Source organism: Homalodisca vitripennis, chromosome 4 (assembly GCF_021130785.1).
Source record: "Homalodisca vitripennis isolate AUS2020 chromosome 4, UT_GWSS_2.1, whole genome shotgun sequence".
Classification (NCBI taxonomy): domain Eukaryota; kingdom Metazoa; phylum Arthropoda; class Insecta; order Hemiptera; family Cicadellidae; genus Homalodisca; species Homalodisca vitripennis.
In genome coordinates this window covers 26,644,802-26,665,654 of record NC_060210.1, presented here as the reverse complement: position 1 = coordinate 26,665,654, position 20,853 = coordinate 26,644,802, and the positions used below count along the sequence as shown (strand labels likewise).

At 35.5% G+C, this 20,853-nt stretch overlaps 1 protein-coding gene across 1 annotated transcript in view; it reads left to right on the top strand.

Moving 5' to 3' along the window:
• The window catches only part of LOC124359069 (juvenile hormone esterase-like), a 46,919-nt gene that overhangs the window by 22,085 nt on the left and 3,981 nt on the right, over positions 1-20,853 (top strand). Inside the window, exons 4-9 of the mRNA XM_046811477.1 lie at positions 8,868-9,053; positions 10,144-10,340; positions 10,431-10,590; positions 12,282-12,469; positions 17,063-17,201; positions 17,414-17,546. Coding sequence (XP_046667433.1) covers positions 8,868-9,053; positions 10,144-10,340; positions 10,431-10,590; positions 12,282-12,469; positions 17,063-17,201; positions 17,414-17,546 — 1,003 coding nt within the window. The remainder of the gene's footprint in view (positions 1-8,867; positions 9,054-10,143; positions 10,341-10,430; positions 10,591-12,281; positions 12,470-17,062; positions 17,202-17,413; positions 17,547-20,853) is intronic.

The window sequence follows — 20,853 nt, the reverse complement described above, 5'->3', positions numbered from 1 at the left end:
ATTGGTCAGTTCCGTGATTGTTGTGTTGAACTTACCACTCACAAGAATCACAATATCATCTGCGTACCCTTGTGCAAAGACACCGCTGCTATTCAAAGAATTTAGCAGGTCATCCACAACCAGGTTCCACAGAAGAGGAGAGAGGGCGCCGCCTTGCGGACAGCCCCTCGTAGCCTTCGCAATAACACTTGCTCCCATGAGGGTTGTAACAACAACCCTGTCCATGAGCAATGCCCCTATCCAGTCACACACCTGACCATCAACACCACGTCTTGAGACCGCATTGATAATCGCCTGAGTGGCTGTATTGTCAAAGGCACCTTAAATGTCTAAAAAGACTCCTATGGCTACCTCTTTTGCCGCCAGCGTCTTCTCAATCCTCCATACCAATTGATGTAGGGCCGAGTCGCATGACCTTCCTGGAGTGTAGGCATGCTGGTTAGGAAGCAAAGGTCGCTCCAAAAGAGCTCCCTCCCAAACAAACCTGACAACCATTTTCTCCATGGTTTTGAGAAGGAAGGAGGACAGGCATATCGGCCTGAAAGACTTCGGCCAATCCATGCCCGCCCTCCCCTGCTTCGGTATGAACACCACTGTGGACACTCTCCAGGATAGTGGGATGTACCTGAGAGCCACGGAGGGTCTGAACAGTCTGCACAGCTGGGGAAGGAGAATGTCCAACCCCCGCTGCAAGCAAACCGGTCTCACCCCGTCACCCCCAGGAGCTTTGTAAGGACTGAATGAGTTAATAGCCCATTCAATCCTACTGAAGGTAAAAATACGGTGCGCCAGAGTCCACTGCAAATGGGTGGCGCGACCCGCATGTCTCCCCTCACTGTCGGGTGGTTGATCACCCTCATGAACAATACAGTCCGGGAAGTGTGTTCCCATCAAACTTTTAGAACTCCTTCCGGTTCAGTAATGTAAACACCTTGATCTTCCTTGAGACTACCAAGCGCGGCGAGATGGGATTCTTTGCTAATAGCTTTTGTAGCCTTGCACAGCCCTGCACACTGTCAATATCGGTGCAGAGCTTCTTCCAGGCTAACCTCTTAGCCGTACGAACCTTGCGGTTGTACTATGCAAGAGCCTCATGGTAGGTGTCCCAAGTGCCCTAAGTTTTGGCTCTCCTGAATAGAGCCCTGACCCTCTTCCTCAAAGAGGCCAGTTCAGAGCTCCACCAGGCTACCTTTGATCTATTTTTATTGATATCCGGGCAGCTGAGATCGAAGGAGCCGACAATCGCAGAGGTAAGACCGTCGGCAGATTCGTCAAGCTGCGCCGCGCTGTGAATCCGTTTCCCATTAGTGGAATCAGAATCCAGCTGTGCCCTGAGGTTTTCCTTGTATGATACCCAAATGTGTTCCTCGGATTCCATACTGAACTTTTTCCAGTATCTGTTCACCGATCTTAAAACAGATGTGAGCATGATCAGAGAGGGAAGGCTCGTCAGACACATGCCAGCCATGCATCCGACCAGCCATACCCTCCGACATCATGGTCACATCTAACACCTCCCTTCTTCTCCTCGTGCGAAACGTGGGCACATTTCCCACATTTGCAATTATTAGACTACGGGACATTATATATTCTAGAACTTACCTCTGTTATTGTTGTTGGTGCTTCCCCACGCCTCGTTGTGCGAGTTGGCGTCGCATCCCACCACCAGTTCCGATCCACTCTTTCCAACATGGTCCACCAAGGCAGCCAGTTCCCTGGAGGGCGTGGACTCCGCATCATCATACGGTAGATATGATGATGCAACTAGCTGGGCTCGTCCAGTACCAGCCACCATCAGCCTAACTGTGGCGAGATCCCTGCAACAAAATTCCAGAACAGGAATGCTGTCCACCTTGTTGCTTACAACAATATATGTCCTGGCATTTTCAACCTGGGTACTAACAATTTTCACCCCTGTCATTGAAAGCCCTGATATTTTTCCCTTGCTGATCCAAGGTTATTGTATCAGAGCCACATGAAAATCTTCCTACAGGAAGCGTCTGCAGAATACAGCCGAGGCAGCTTTATTGTGCTGCAGGTTGATCTGAAGAACCTTGATCCCCATGATCAGCCGCCCCACCCCGCGCCCTCAGCTGGACCTGCTCCACACCAATGAACACCCTCCAGCCCCTCCCCTTAAGAGTGGCTGAAGATTGTTCATCTATTAAGATTACGAGTGTTCTGGAATCTCCCGTGTGGACATCTCCAACAACCCTACAGTCCGACACAGAGATCCCAGCATTCTGTTTATTTATAGCTCTGAGAATGGTCGCAGAGTCCTTCTCGGCCATGGGACCATAAACCCTTAGGAAGACCTTGGTAGATCTTATGAGGTCTTTGTAGTCCCCACAGATCACCCCTATTCCCCCAGGGCCACCGATCCCCAGCCCCGGAGCCAGACCCCGCAGCCAATCCCTGGTCTCGTCACTGCCACACAGCATGACGAGAGCTCCCCCTTTCCGGGAAACACCTCTTGAACTGCAGGCACACACCCTCTGCTGAGAGTACCTCGTCGAGAATGCGCCCCCGCAGCTCCATAGTCTCCTCCTCAGAGAGGCGCCTCTCAGGAAAGTTCGCAGGAACCAAGATTAGCTTATGTCCCGTCAGAACCTCCCTGAATGTTTCTCCCAATCCCTCCTCCATTGAGGGATTGGTGCTCCTTGCACGCTCTGCTTGCTCAGGAGGTGCGGTCGGGCGCCTCTTCGGCAGGGATTTTTCCGCCGAAGAACCGCCCGAGCGCCCTCTCTTCCCACTAGGAGTAGAGACCGCACCTGCAGTTGCCTCCGGTGCTGCCTCCCTCTGTTTCCTTATCTTCCTTCTTTCGTTGGCCGACACCTTGCCCGTTTGCCTCCTCCATTGACTGCCCGGAAGCCAGGTGCCGTCGGCCTTCTTCTGCTCCATCGCCCAACTAGTTTAAAGCTAGCTTGCGCAGTTTAAAGAGGAGCTTAAGGTTGTAGTCCATTACACATGCTCCAGTGTCTGTGTCCATGGACTCAACCTTTTCGCTTGCATCATCGAGTACTACATCGTCGTCGATGGTGGTAGAGCTAGAGGAACAGGCAGATACATCCAAGGTCTGGGTGCCGGATGCAACTGCCTGTTGCAGTTCTTCCAGATCTAAATCTGTTGGTGTTATTTTTGTTTCTTTTGTCAGAATCCATAAAGATCCCACGAGTACCGAGGAAATAACGGTCCACCCAGCCAGAGCCCCGCATGACCAGGTAAGGCTATTTACGCTTGGGGAGGCGCCCGACCCCCAAGGGCTCCGTTTACGACGCACAACCCCTGCGCCATGCATCCCTTAGGCACGGGTCGCCTCTCACCGTGGGATTGGGGTGCCCTCAGTCAAAAACAAGTTTTTGTGTGGTGCGATTCCAGGCGGACCCGGACTGGCACCACTACTGCGCGGCGCCGAGGGCCGTCACCGCGCAGAGTGCACAATCGAGGCACTACCCTAGATCCTGGGGTTTTGTCGACAGTAGGGCCACCTCAAGCAGGACGCTAAGTAAGCGTTTATCCGAGCCCAACCATTGGTTAGATGGTTGGATTCGGATCCCTCTTCGGTATTGAGCGACACCTTGGCGGTGCCGCCCCTGGAGAGGTACTTTCCCAGTTCATTGGGGTTCACCCGAACTAAGGTCAGCCCGTCTCCTTGACCCCTTCTTTATCTTTGATAATAACCTTATATGATGGGTATATGTTGGCATTTTGAGCTTTTGCTCCAGACTGCACCAAATGAAGGTTGTTTTGAGAACCCACCACCGATAAAAAGAGCCAAAACCTGTTCGGGAGAATACTTCATTGGTTGGTACGTTGAGATTGAGAGAGCTTGCTTTAATTTAGAGACGATGTCAGAAACAGTAATGTCTCGGACAATTGATGCAGTATCTCTTCTGTTGCTTATGTTTAAACTTCAACTAGCAGCAAAGGTAAATTTCTCCGGTGAGTGACTTTGCACGAGTGGTGTCACTTTGCTTCGCTTGGATCACACAGATAGATCTTAAGATTTATTTGTGGTTGGCCACGTTTTCTACTTCGGATATGGTGACCCTGAAACTCAACATTTCCATCCAACCAGTAGCTTTCTTTCTCCAAAAACTGGATAGGTTATGTTTCCCCTGTTTTAAGTTTAATTTACTTGTAAAATGTTCTATTTTATATCTGATTTCAAGTATTGGTGGATCATCTGAGTAAGTTATGTTAGTTTTAGAGCACACGAACTGCAGAATTTCTTTCTTCTAGTGATGTCTATTCCCTCCAGTAAATCTCGTTTGGAGATAACTACAAGGTCTAAAATAAAATGTATAGTCTCAAAAGGTGCAAAAATATGCAGATGAAAAATGAATTATACAACCCAAATAAACTTATTCGAATTCCTGTACTAAATGGAGCGAATTTCTGCTAATCGTATGACTTTTAACTTATTCTGTAACAAATGTTTACGTCTTTGTATATATTTAATATATATATTGCATTTAATTTAACATAAGAGAAGACAACTAATGAAGTTAATATTATTTCTTAAATTTGTTTGAAGTTTATTTTTGATGATGGAAGGATTGTGAAGGAAGCAAGATGTTTCCAGACATTTGCCATCGTTGAGTGAAACAAAAACCTAGTAACACTAAGTTTCGAAATCTGCAATCTGATCTCTTCTTGAGACAAATAACGAACCTAATACATAATTACAAACTGATTAAAATAAACAAATCATACCAAAGCGTTTTGAGTGATATCAGAGCCTTCGATTGATCTTTATTTTCCTAAATTGGTTTAATTAAATTCATATATTTCTTACATTTACATGATTTATATGTTATAGTTGATGGATCATTATTTTTATAAATTAAATCAGATTTTCGTAAAATTTCAGTATAAATTTATAAATCTTCTTCAGAAAATAAATTTTCTTCTGGTACATCTTTGTATGTTAACAAGCTCCATAAACCTTCAGTTCCTTTATATGATCTTTAATAATAAATTATGTCATTATGTTTAAAATTTACTGGCAAATTTCCTATCATAAAACTTCTCTTTTTTCTATCCCAATACAAACAAAATGTACCATCCTTTGCACTAGGAAGAATTTTTTCCTAATTTCACCAATTATTATATCCATTGTTCTAGGACTTATTGGATTAACTCTATCAGACTCTTCAATATTTTCTGATCTAAATGGTGTTAAAGATGTTTAACTTTGGCAATTCAAATTCTTCTACTCTATTCTGGACTCGAAATATCAGCCAATTGTCGTACAAATAAAACTAAATCCATCAATTTTGATTATTATTTAGCACATAACACATGTCATTATGAAATTTTCAATTTTGGCCTCGACATTTTTTATTGATTAATTTTTGAATGAATTCTTGTTCTTTTTTATTAATTCCAATCTGTTCTTTAAATTCTTTGATTAATTTATATTCAATTTGATCAAGATGTTTTGCTTCTTCTGAAGTTACGTTCACCATTTATTTAGAACAAATGTGTAACGTAAAATCGTGACACATGAAAACGTGAACGTGAAAGTGAAGCGTGAAACACCACCGAGATTATCACACGTTTATTTTAGAAAATTTATTCAAATATTTATCATTCTTAGGTAATTTTTGGGATTGAAAATCCTCTTTCCAATTAATTGTAGTACATAACTTATTAAATTGATCAAAACGCATTTTAGATCCAACATAATTATTATGTTTTTAGTATAGTCATTATCTTGCTTAAAATACACAACATATTCAAATTATTTCTTATAACTTGTTTATCAACCTTTGAAAACTATTGAGAAAGATAAATACAAGGTATATTTTATGACAATACATTATGAAATATTCTTTAATAACGTCTTGATTTTATAAAATACAATAATCGAAAACGGTTAAAGAATTTGGTTCACATTCGCTTAATGAAACTATATTTTCTCAATATTTTAAAATCTGTTTTGTAATTATTTTGTATATGTCTTGTTCTAAAGATTTAATAAAAACATACAAATTTGAATAAGGAATCAGTCTATTGTAGATGAAATTCAATAATAAAGTTGTTTTTCCACATCCACTTGAACTAACAATTAACAATCTATTGGTTGAACTTACCTGTTTTCTTCAAAAGTTTGTAGTTTCATCTGATCTTTTTGTTATAAAAATTTCTCCATTAAATTGGAAAAAACTTTTGAGTATCGCTCATCGAAAATTTAACTGTTCAAGTTAGCTTCAGAAAACTCTAAATTAGTTTTAAATTTAGAACATCCTATTCATTTAGATGAAGAATACAATTATATTATTGGTTTAAGTGTTGTTTATTCTGATAATTTTGTAACACATATTAGTGAAGATGTTCCTTATTGTACATTAAAAAACATTGTATTCCTTATGGATTCAGTAAAAAAAATAACAAAATATTATGGTTTTAATAAAGGATATTACACTTTTGATAAAATAAAAAAATATCTTAAGAATTACCTGAAAACATTCAAAATGCCAAGTAACTCTTTAAAATTTGATGAAACAAATTTGAAATGAAAACAGTTTTTAACAAAATTAAAATAAAATCACCTGTTAGAATTATTTTATCGTTAGTTATACTAGAATTACTAGGGTTTGAACAAGCAACAATTGAACCAAATCGCACATATTTAGGAAATACAACTTCAAATTTATACCATTCGATGTAATGGAAATACATTGTAATATTATTGAGCCAAGTTTTGAAAATAATTCTGAACATTCTCACAAAGAATCTGAAATTTTTTACTCTTTCTTTCTAAATATTGCTTATAGATAAATAATTAGTGAAAGCCCAAATAAAATTGACTACATTCCACTTATAAAAAATATTAAGAGAATTCAAAAAATTATTCCAACTTTTCTGAAGGAAATTTTTTAAACAACGACAGTAAGACTACAATTTATTTAAGATAAGAAAGGAATAAAATAGCCCTCCAAAGGAAAATACTATACTTATCAATGAATCATATTCAAATATATATCTAAATGCAGTCGATTGTGGATGTAATAGACTAGTATTAAAAAACAAGCACACCATTACAATTGTAGATAAAAATAATGAATATTGATTTAAAGCATAAGATATTGCAGAAATTTTAGAAAATAAAAATACAGAGCAAACAGTTAGATTAAATTTATAATCAGAATTTAAAATTAGACTTAAAAATAAGAGTGGTATTAATACTACCACTAAAAATAGTACATAAGTAAAAGTACATAAAGACATAAATTCCAAGGAGCTATTGACTAGTTACCGTGAAAATATTAAAAAACATACTATTTTTATCAATGAAACTGGTCGTTATTCATTAATTTTAAAATCCAATAAAGAAAAGACAACACTTGTTCAAAAGTGGGTTAAAAAAGAAGTCGATCGTAAGTTTGGTGAATATAAACTTTATAAATATAATAATTATCACAGATTGAAAATGAATAGTTTTTTCATGAATTAGATTTTTTTAAAGTAGGCCTAATTAAATGATACCGTGACTAAAAAAATATACATTTTTGATATTTCACTAAATAGCTTAAGAATATTGAGGCAAAATTTTTTAAAATTTAATGAACATTTGATTATTTTCATTTGAATTTTTTATTGTCTCCGAAATTGTTAAATGTTTACTTTGTACAGTTTTTTTATAGCTTTAATATGGTTATTTAATTTATTTTGGCTTTTTTCTCAATTTGACCATCTGGCTCTTAAATTGTCCTAGGAGCCCTATATTATTACTATTTACTTATTATAAATAAATAAATAAGTGAAGTAATAAGTAAGTAGGTTTGCTTTTAATTATATATATATATATATATATATATATATATAATAATATAAATAATATATATATAATTATGGTTTTTAATATTTATAATTAAAAACACATGTCGTGTAGAGCCGATAGCAGAGCTAGTAATGAGAGGGTCTCCTTGCCGTGACGGGCGCGGGTTTTCTGGTCCTGGCCCGGGTCACTGAACAAGATGTTATTTTCCCTTAGGTATGGTAACTTAGTATTTATTTAAGCGCTGTAAGGATATTTGAACTGGACCTCTTACGTTTTTGTTTAACTAAGTCAACACAACAATATTAATTAGAATAAATCTCCCGAGAAATTAAAACTAAATACAGTGAATTCTATTTTTTAAAGTGGTAATGAATCGCATAGATCACAGATCAGTTACTGTTTTATGTGTACCAGTAGTATTTGAGAGTAAAAGACGTTCCACTTATTTATCATAGAATTTTTAAATTGACGCTCTTATACACTACAACCAATTAATTTACTAAATTGTACTAATTACGTTTCGACAAAGTTGAACACTATGAATCAAACAGATGCTTTATTTGGTTAACAAAATAGATTGAAGATAGAGGTTTATCATAGTTTAAAACATTACTACTATACTGGCTCTCGTAAATTCGGCACATGACTGGAGACACAGTGAAGGTGTTAAGGCATTTAACTAAGTAGAACATTTAATTTGATTTAAAGAACTAGACAGATAGATAAGATAAAAGAATTTTATTAATTTTAAAATTATTCAATTCAGTTTTTCACTCATATATATTACACCGAAGATAATTAGTTTTTTCTAAGGTTCTTATTGTCCATCCTTTGTAGTAGTCTAGTTTACGACAAGGCTCAAATTTGGGATCTTTTACGTTTACAATAATGATCAAAGATTTATGTAATCATGTAAAGCAAGTAAAATATTTGGTATTTGTAGATTTCTTGAGGATTAGCTTGTGTATAATTGTAAATAATTATCAATGGCTATCTGGGACTGTAGTATTAGTCAGCAGCAGTACAAAGGATATTCTGATATGCTGTGTTTCTCCAAGGGAACTGTAATGTACCCTAGGGTTCCTGTCTACGGGAGACTCAGTGTTGCCTGGTAACCTGGGACTAAAGGACCAGTTAGCAGCACTACAATGGGTACAGTACAACATTGGACACTTCGGAGGCGATAAGAACTCGGTCACTATCTTTGGGGAAAGTGCTGGTGGTGCAAGCGTACACTTTCACATGATTTCGCCTCGGAGTAAAGGTAATGGGTAGTATTATACATCATAGAATATCAATTTATTGTGAATTTAAAATAACAACAAGGCTATCAACTACGTCTACATTGAACTTATATAATTGTTCTTTCAGAGCACAGGCCACTACGCATGGTCATGGCTGTTCTTTACGTCATCTCATTGATTTAGGCAGGCCATTAATATGTTACCACGTCTTTTCCCTCCACACATAGTGGCTCTCGCTGATTTAACAGTTCAGCTCGTCAGGATATTAAGCAGTAATAGTAAACATAATTAAAAGTGGTTTTTTTGTTCGATGTTAGTTTCACTGTAGTTGCTATGTATTATATTGTATTTTGCAGGATATATCCTATCATTTTATTAAAATACTAGTGCATTTGGCGGAGACGAACCTGAAAATATGAAAACGAGTTTATATTCTGTTGGTACTAGACCTACTTGAGGCTGATTGTATTTTATTCCGCAAATAAAAATACTCTTATACTTATAAAATTAAATATTATACTTTCATATAACTTAATAAGGTTAGCGTTATAAAGCTCATGTCATTATATAAGGAAGAATAATTAAAATGAAGGGAAATGAGGTTCTGATTAATTTAAGTTAGTTGATACGCATACCAGACTCGGTGCTTGAGCTGTAACTTCGATACCAGGCTTGTATATGTAGTTTAAAATTACTAATAACAAGCTTTCACTTTTTATTAATACTTTGCATATCTTCCAAGATGTAAATTAAGGTTTAGAGAGATTGATAAATCATAGAAGAAAGAGAGAATAATACTTTTCACTCCAAACTGTACAATGGCTCTCCATCAATTTTGATTGCTAACATAAAATCCCCACACCCCTTAACCCTTGAATAAGAAAATAAATTCTCAGGACAGTGAATCAAACTCTTATATTTTATTGAAGAATGTTTATCATTATGTCTAGATCAAACAATGACTTGGTAATATGACATTCTTAAAGAACGTGCAGATGTACTATAATGGCGTAAAAGGCAGTATTTTAGGAGTAATAAAAAGTAGCGTAATATCTAGTAATCATCAACTGCAACTATTTATTGAAGTAACAAATGAGTGCTTGTTTGTAGGATTATTCCATGCTGCCATATCTCAGAGTGGATCAGCTCTGTGTCCATGGGCCTTCTCTAACCCTGCTAGACACAAGCAGCTGGCTGGGAAGCTTGCACAGTTGGTGGGTTGTCCTCTGCAGCCTTCTCATGACTTTCGTCAGTGTCTGATGGACTTACCTGCAGAGAAGATTGTTGGTGTCCAAAAAGATTTCATCGTAAGGCACTTTAATACATAATAATATACACTTAGATTTCAAAATTCATAAGAGAAGCAATCACTGAAATAACTGAAATGATTACACCAGATTTGGGACATCGACCCAGTGGTTCTCTTCAGTCCTGCAGAAGAGCCAGAAGAAGTGAAAGATGCTTTCCTCACCAAGAACCCCTGGACGCTCTCCACTCGCAGTGATATTCCGTGGATGGTTGGGTTCAATAGTGAAGATGGGGCTATCAAAGTAGCGAGTATGTACTGATTGTACTTGTGTACATGACTTAACTATAAATACGAGGGCCTTCACATGTGCATATATTCTGTATATTAAGATATATCTGTATACTCAAGTACCAAATCTGAGATGGTTAACGGAACTTGCCTTGACGCACACTGATACTGTTGTATTATCTACATACCGTTGTACCTCTGTTTTAATCTTCCCATACCGTTCGTTGTACGTCTACTGTTATAATCTCTACATACCGTTATACCTCTGTTTTAATCTTCCCATACCGTTCGTTGTACGTCTACTGTTATAATCTCTATATACCGTTGTACCTCTGTTTTAATCTTCCCATACCGTTCGTTGTACGTCTACTGTTATAATCTCTACATAGCGTTATACCTCTGTTTTAATCTTCCCATACCGTTCGTTGTACGTCTACTGTTATAATCTCTACATACCGTTATACCTCTGTTTTAATATCCTCATACCGTTGTATGTCTACTGTTGTAATCTCTACATATCTTTCTTTGTTTAAAGTTTGCTATTTATGATAAAAGATTTGAAAAAATAACATAATTTGCCATCGCTATATGTTACAATTGGCATAACACAACGTTTCAACGTCCTCTTCTTTAGGTTTAGGAGGTATTAATACATACACAAACATACCCAAGAGTCGTTTGGCTCTATCATATACACCGCGTGGTGTCATCTGAAACAATGGGACAGGAAGGTGATTGAGCGGGAATGGGTAAAGGCAAGCCGCTTCTGGCTCTATGTTTTGGTCCTAAATCATGGCGTGTGTACTAAGTTTGTTGGTAAGGATTAGGTTAATTGGTATAATCCTATTAAGTTTCCTAGTTAGTTCTCTTTTTATGTTGGTACCCATATACTGTTGCACATCTACTGTTGTGACCTCCATATACCATTGCACAATGCACATGTACTGTTGTAAATGCACATACCGTTGTACCTCTAATTTTGTAATGTCTGTATATCGTTTTACTTATACTGTTACAAACTTTACATACAGTTATAATTTATTCCTCATACCAAAATCACTATAACTCCATATAGATTCAAAGAACCTTTAATGAAGCAAAATTTAATGGTTTAACTTAAAATAGACCAATGACATTAATTAAAGTCCAATTTACTAGTCCTTGTTCCATATATGACTGTATAACACTTCAAATTTAAACTGGCTCCCAGCTTTGAAATATAGACTATAATGTAGTTTATTGTATCGAAGGCGAGGTAACTGGCGTAGTGGGCAGAATTGCCCTCTACAATTATTATTTTCTGACTATACACACATAACACAAATTCAGAAAGAAAGGAAGATGGTTATACATTTATTGGAACGTCTTGTCAATATCATTCCTTCAGTGTAAATGATAGTATCTCTTGAATTAAGTAATATAAAAAATAAAGTAAAATGATCATTTAACGTCACGATACGCTGCACTTTGTACAAATTGCAACAAAAATGTTAATTCTGATCGATACTTTTTTAATGGTTCACACAATAACAAGTTCTTTATCGGATTGGGACTAATGTGTTTAATTTTTATAGTAGTTGTATTTTCAACTGGAAACTCCATACAAGTGGTGATAATGTATGAATATAGATGTATAAAAGATCTGAAAGGTTTTTGTGCAAAGATCAATTCGATTCAATTTTTATAAAAATATTTGTGTTGATTATTATAGGCTTGACTCGAGGGGACGTTGAAGGTAAATTTAAACAGCTCAATGATGACTTCTATTCAATTCTTCCCATGTCACTACTGTACCAGCACACTGCTCAAAATCCTGATAAAGTTACTGATGCCATAAAAATGTTCTACTTTGATGGCGCAGACATAATTACTCCTGGAATGGTGAATGAATTAACGAAGGTAAGGGTTTTGAGAATTAACAACTCTATAAATAAAGTTAAAGATCATTTCATATTGCATTTGGTTTTTTTTATGTGTAGCACAGTTTTGAGTACAGAATGTAACAACATTTTTGTGGCCTTTCTATGTAAGGAATAGGTTCGAGAATATTAGGTAGATTTCATAGAAATGTGGCTATGCAATCGCCTTCATGACGGAATTTCTAGGGGACTTTTGTGGCCTTTCTATATAAGGAATAGGTTCGAGAATATTAGGTAGATTTCATAGAAATGTGGCTATGCAATCGCCTTCATGACGGAATTTCTAGGGGACTTTTGTGGCCTTTCTATATAAGGAATAGGTTCGAGAATATTAGGTAGATTTCATAGAAATGTGGCTATGCAATCGCCTTCATGACGGAATTTCTAGGGGACTTTTGTGGCCTTTCTATATAAGGAATAGGTTCGAGAATATTAGGTAGATTTCATAGAAATGTGGCTATGCAATCGCCTTCATGACGGAATTTCTAGGGGACTTTTGTGGCCTTTCTATATAAGGAATAGGTTCGAGAATATTAGGTAGATTTCATAGAAATGTGGCTATGCAATCGCCTTCATGACGGAATTTCTAGGGGACTTTTGTAGCCTTTCTATATAAGGAATAGGTTCGAGAATATTAGGTAGATTTCATAGAAATGTGGCTATGCAATCGCCTTCATGACGGAATTTCTAGGGGACTTTTGTGGCCTTTCTATATAAGGAATAGGTTCGAGAATATTAGGTAGATTTCATAGAAATGTGGCTATGCAATCGCCTTCATGACGGAATTTCTAGGGGACTTTTGTGGCCTTTCTATATAAGGAATAGGTTCGAGAATATTAGGTAGATTTCATAGAAATGTGGCTATGCAATCGCCTTCATGACGGAATTTCTAGGGGACTTTTGTGGCCTTTCTATATAAGGAATAGGTTCGAGAATATTAGGTAGATTTCATAGAAATGTGGCTATGCAATCGCCTTCATGACGGAATTTCTAGGGGACTTTTGTGGCCTTTCTATATAAGGAATAGGTTCGAGAATATTAGGTAGATTTCATAGAAATGTGGCTATGCAATCGCCTTCATGACGGAATTTCTAGGGGACTTTTGTGGCCTTTCTATATAAGGAATAGGTTCGAGAATATTAGGTAGATTTCATAGAAATGTGGCTATGCAATCGCCTTCATGACGGAATTTCTAGGGGAGTTCTGTGCATTTCTCCGATCATAAATGACCCCATAATCCAAAAATATATAAATGGATGTATCTAAGAGTGTATTTAGAGTATCTAGGGATTTATACAATGTAATGCGAGGTTGTGAATACGATAAGTGCCGTATTTTTAAATATATCTAGACAATACTTTATACAAAGATACACAGCTCACAGCTTGGATGACTTCGTTATTTAGTATTTACCAATAAAATACTTCTAAATGGCAGTCATACATATTCGAGCAAACATTGCAATTTGACTAATTCTTAATATAGATGTTAAAATAATAAAACAGTTTTGAAATATATAAAGTTATTATAAACAACTTTATTGTCTTATTTTTTTCGATATCTCGCAAGGTTTCGTGATGCCGGTCATTCATATTAACTCAGCGAGGTTCTGTCCTCGCTGTTTTAACTTTGGAACACGAATGGTTTATTTATAATTTTATAATGAATTATAATGCTAAACAAACACGTGTTTTAGAATTCTCAGGTTATTGTTTGGTTTGCATGATGTTTTGAAGATTTCCTAGAGATTTCCTGAGAGTGGGCATATACATTTTTACGTGCTATACAACAATATGGGAGTAATGTTATTGTGAACATAGTAAGTATCATAGTTCTGGATAGATTCTGACTAAACTCGGTATCGAGGCAGTGGCCTATTTGCATACAACTTGAATGAGTTCTTTAACCAGTCTTAACCGATAAAACATTTAAAGATAGTGGTGATTAACATTCGAACAAAACTCGAGTAATTCCCCATATAGACTCAATAAGAACAAGGAACTTTTTTTCTCTCACTTCCTACGATGTTACAAGGTGGTGGCAAATTAAACTTTGGAAAATCCACCAAAGTTAGTGTATATATTGTAGTGGAAAACAAAAAAGTGATTAGAATTTTCAGATTTTTGATGGATAAAGATGAAGGGATGGAACTCGGGTCACCTTTCTAGGAAATAGAAGTGAACTTTTTAGTTACTGTTACAAACTTTCCCACTTCCCCAAAACATGATTTTGGGAGGCGGCTCAAAAATTTTAAATGCATTACGTGACAACCTTATTTGAAAGGTCATGATAAAAGAAGAACATTGTAAACTAGAGCTTATATATCAACCCAGTACAAAATAGCAGCTCACTGAAATTAACTAAGTTAGAGACATGGATGGATCCTGCTCAAACCCTCCATGGACAATGATAGAAAAATGAAACTCAGGACACCCCTCTAGGAGACAAAACAGAACCATTTTCCCAAAATGGGTTTTTGGGGGGGTGGGCAGTTTCAAATATATAAATGTAAAGTTACAGAAGTACTAGTAATTACAATTAATTGGATAAATCTTACTAACATATTATGTGTTTTTATATTATCAGATGTTCAAACTGCTGTCCCAGGATAGTTTAGTAATTTACAAGCCTGTTGTAGAAACTTGAATTAATGCTCTGGGGTTTCGTTTTTATAGACTTTGTTTTTAATGTTATCCTACAAAGTAGTCAAGTGAAGATAGATCTCTTTTTCTGGGTTCTTTACATCACTTAATGAGTCTTTATATTAAAAAACTTTCATCCACCCCCTTCCAAATTCTATTTTTGGGAAACGGATAATGTTGTAACAGTGATTAAAAGTTAATTCTATTTCCTAGAAAGGTATCGAGAGTCCCATCCCTCCATCTTTACCAATCAACAAATAAACAAAGTGTATCCATACTTTTAACTCACACTGTATACAGCGTTTAAACAATATTTTATAAAACCAATTCTAATTGCAGAAATAGAACAAAGCTAAATATGTACTAACCCATATTCCGTAATGAAAATCGTGTTTCTGAACACAAAAATTTCAATAACTTTTCATCACGGCCTTTAATTGGTGTATCCTAAGCGTTTTTAAAACTATCAGAAGACGTTGTTTTTAGGAAATTGAGATCTGCGTTATTTTCTTTAGGTATTATTGCAGTCAATTGAGTGTTAAATGTTATGTATATGTGTATTGTGTTATGTGTTGCATTGTTTATGTATATTTTAAACTAAAACTCGCTTTAACAATAAAAAAGTGTTACAACTAATTTCAGTTTTGGTTCACATTTGTTAACTAAAAACGGTTATCCAGAGCAAGGTTGAAATATAATATCTCAAGATTAAAATTGTGGTAACTGTTTTCCATTCATTATGAATCGGAACAATTGAATGCTAGATAAAGACAGTGTTAGACTAACTTAAGATTTCTCTTGTAAAGGTTTGTGTTCAAATAGTTTTATATTTCACTTTTTCATTTGTAATGTTGGGACTTTGTTGCCTGTTTCACGTCTGTTGCATGTAATGTTGTACATAACAATATTAGTATACTTTGCAATGCCAAAATACAACTGAAAGAAATGATGTCACTGTCGGTATAAATATAATATGAAGTAATTATTTACCCACTGCGATTAAAGGATGCTAAATTAAAGAAAGTTATTGGGTACAATTAAAAAAATACTACTTTGGAGTTACTTATTGGAGTACTTTGGAGTTACTTATTGGAGTACTTTGGAGTTTAAATAGTTTTTTTGAGAATATAGGTCTCTAAATATAGTTAATTCTATTTATATATTGCACAAACGATTAAGTTATTATGAGGTTTGTCAGTTTTATTTTACGAAAAAATTTTAACACCACAGTTTTCTACGATATATATATATATATATATAAATATATATATATATATATATATATATATATTTTAATATATTAATGATATATATTTTAATTATAAATACATAAATATATATATTAATTATATATATATATATATATATATATATATATATATTTGTATTTCTGTTAAGAATGTAAAAATATAATATCCAAAACAGATCAGTGATGAGCTACTAGGCCTACAAAAATAGAGTAAATAATTTTGATTGGTAATTAAAGTACAAAACTTGAAGAAAACTAGCTACTAATTCAAGTTATAATATCCATTTTAAAAATTGTGATTGCTTAACAAACTTTATAAATAGACTATTAAAATATTAAAAGGAAACAAAACAAATGATTTGATTTTGACAGTAAAGTGACATAAATAATGCAAGCATATAGGAAACAACTCAATAGTACTACTAATTCTAAAAACATTTCAATCTTTAGTAATGAAGACAGAATCACAACTGAGGAGCATCTGTGTTCCGGAAATAAATATAGAACAATTGTTGATATTCGTGATAAGAATTTGTGACAATTTTCATGTAATTATGTAACAATTAAAACACATTATAAGGAGTGATAAAAAAGAATGAAGTTTTAAGTTTGAATGTTTCTTTTATGTGTGCAACATATATAATTATAGCTATTGTGTATCATGTCAATCTAAATGTTTCAGTTGTACACAGACGGTTTATTGACACAAGGAATTTCGGATTCAGTGAGACGTCACAGTGGTCCAGTGTTCCAGTACCACTTTGCTTACAATCGATCCTTTTCTCTATGCTCAGTGTATTATGACAACCCGTGGCACCCAGGTCAGTACTTCTACGTGCAGTGGTCTGTATGTTAATCTAAATCATCCACTCATATGGATAACGGAACGCGTTTTAGCGACATATTTGATTGATTTAATAAAATGAGTAATACATAAATATGAAGGACCTAATTATTGTCTACTTCGATCAGAACTGCCTAGTACCTAAAGCCATTCATTATGAAAATTAAAAAGGCAACTGGTTATTTTTAGGTGTCTGCCACTTTGATGAGCTCATGTACTTGTTCCCAGTAGAGAATCATGCACCAAAGCTTGTGCCTGATGATCCTGACTACATTATGTCCTTGAAACTAATTGAGCTGTGGACAAACTATGCCAAAAATAAGTAAGTAACTAGTTGTAACGTAAATACTAAATATATTAAATTACAAACACTGTATAATATGTGCAACGTATTAAATAAGTAAATGTAATAAATCCAAACACACGTCTTCGATAATAGTGGAAAATATTGTTGATTGAACAACGTATTAAGATAATTTTTCTTCGAAATGTTTATTCAGACACAAACAATTGGTAACACTTCTTTTCAAGACAAGCAGTCTGATTTCTACCTCAGGTGGGAAACTAACTTAACACATAGTTGCAATTTATTAAAATAAAACATTGCACCAGAGTTGTAACACGAATAAGTGAGAAATCAGAACATATGTATTATGTGTTAACTCCTTAGGTGCAATGTATAACACCAGGCAAGATTATAATAAACTGAACTAAGGATAGACGTAATAACCGTCTGCTTGTACCAAGCAACCATTGACAATTAATTTCCTAGTGGCAGTAAACAGTGATCGACGGCAGAAAAATGGTGCAAAATGAAGTAATTCGAGTGGCCGATTTTTATTTCGGTTCTTTGTAGACGAATTTTCCTTTGAAGGGTGCTTAAAAATTTAAATTAGCAGACAAACCACTCAGGCACACATAAATTGAAATTGTCATTTTGCGTGTCCGCACTAAACGAACTAAAAAGGGTAACCAAAGAATGAACGGGAGAAGAAATAAAATAAATAAATGCGGAGTTACTACAGTGTCTACTTATTTCATATGCAGCGGCCGCGGCTCCATAGAACGGAGCTCACCCCGCCCTAGGTACGGCCCTGCATGGAGTTGACACGCGACTTGATGTAGTGCTTTTGTGGCTTGATTTGCTCATTTCAACCTAGATTGCAGTTCAGTGTAAGGCTAGATATCCACCTTAGAAAGAGATAAGATTGCAGGTCTCGATATATTTTTTACTAATTTTTATACATCACTTACCAGTGAAAAATGTCCGGTATAATCCTGTCACCCCCACAAATATTACACCGTCAAAAACATAGTTTAAGCTAAGAATAATCATAGTATTTATATTGGATTATCGGCTGGAAATATGGACTAGAAATCTTAGCAATTGCATAGTAAAACCGTTGCTTCAAATTAGAAGTAGATTAAGACTGTTTGTGAGGAGGGTACATGTTGTCTAAAATAGAGAAAGTATTAAAATAATTGTTTCTGATTAGTGATACTTTTATAAAGAGAGGTCTAGAGTACTGGGAATAGCCTGGTTTTGTCCGCGTAATAGCGACCATTGATATACTTTGTTTGTAGCTGAACGAGAATTTTCATGAATAATTTTTAATTTGTATGCTACAGTGAATTTAAATCTGGAGAGTCGATTTTGTGTATTTTACTATTCTTTGAATTATATCATGGAGAATGATCCTTAGGCCTTTTTAGCGTTACGTCTAACACAGTGTTTCCTTAGGTTCCATTATACTGTGTCATTGGATGGGCCAGACAGACGACTGGGTGGATAGTTCAGTTTTACAGGAAGAAAGTGGATGGTGACTAATGACACCAAACCTTTATGCTCCAAGCGGATACTCAAAAACCAGCCTGACGAACAATAGCTTTACCTGCAATCATACAAGTATCTCGTGGTTCTTGATGATGCTCAAAGTATGAACGACATGAAATTATGTCTAGAATCCTTATCCGAACATGAAGATGGTCAAATATTACACTTGATGTGGAATTGAAACAACTTGATTTATGGGGTCTAGCTCACATATGATAGACTATGGTGTTAAATAGTATTAGTTTCATTTTTAAGCACTCGATAAGTAAAAGAAACTTGGTGTTTCTATTGGCAATAAAATACTTGATCATGTGTGGTTTGGTGCCATATTTTGAGAGACAAACAAAAAACTTGAAGAATTTTCTTATATTGTTCTCTGCTTTGACGAATCTTTAAATAAAGTTAGTCAACACCAACAAATGAATTCGCATATTTGTTGAATCCAGTGAGCGATCGTGTTGAATCAAGATATTTTACTTTTATATATTTTTTTGACAATTTCCTGTAATAGAAAACTTTAAAGTAGCAGTTTAGATAGTTGTTCATAGCTCATTCAGGATACTTGTATTCTCTTAAAGTTATACATTTGTCTTACCTGTTTCACCACAGTGATTAGTTTCGTCACAAAAGTTAGTAAATTAGATGAAGGATTGATTACAAATTCTGCCTCTAGTCTGTCAAAACAATCATTTATCGTTTGTGGACTGGTTGTTCTGGCTCGTTCTATGTTAAGGCATAACCTTTACAATCAGCTGCATTCCTGCCTTGGTGATCAAGGTATTATTAAATCAGAAGTCTTAAGGTATTCGAATACATTAAGTGACTCACCAGTGTTTTTCCTCATTCTCAGAAAAAGCTGTTTCGCCCACTCTTTTGCATTTAATCAACACTGTAGTGGGTACCATGTTTACCTGCCGCAACTCGGGTATGTATTGAACTGCTTTCTTCAGAGCATTCCTAACCTAAACTTAAAAGTAGATGGACGGGATGATTGTAAGTGGACTGTGCATCCCACACCTCAGTCTGTCTCTAGAAGCAGCTTGGTATTATTTCATTGTAAAATTCAAGGCTTAGTACAAAATTTAAAATTTGACCAATTCCATTTATTTCTGGAATCATCTAATCTAAATCCGGATATCATACGTCTGTCTGAACACTAGCTATTGCAAGAAAATTATACAAAATTATGTAAAAACAACGGTTTTAAAACGATTTATATATACACACACGCAAAAGCAAAAATAAGGGTTGGGTGTGCATACTTGTCAAATCATATCTCGATATGGTGTCGTTGTATGAGTTTGATGGCTTTTTGGTGGAGAGTGTTTTTAAATTATGCGTTAGTCTAATTCAGAGTGCACGACCTATTTGTTGTCGTTAATGTCTACCGACTTCCAAATAATAGTAAAGTTAATATTGAATCTTTCCTTAACAACTTGGACAATATCCTGCAAAGTATTTTCTTAAAGTTAAAAAATCCTTTACTTCTTATTACTGGTGACTTTAATATTGATATGTTTAAAAGCAATAGTATTAAGCTAGATTTTATTACCAGACCGAGATCGTATAATTTGATATAAAACGTAAATGAAGCAACTCGTATAACAAGTAGTTCTAAATCTTGTATTTACAACGTTTTTACTAACGTTTCTCTTAGAGTATGTCAGTGTTTCTGGTACAGGCCTCAGACCATCTGTCTCAAATTGTAAGATTCGTTACAGCCAACAAAATCACCTGCAAAATGGGTGGATCATATCAGAAAAGGGTATTTTCAGATGAGTCTATTTGAATGTTT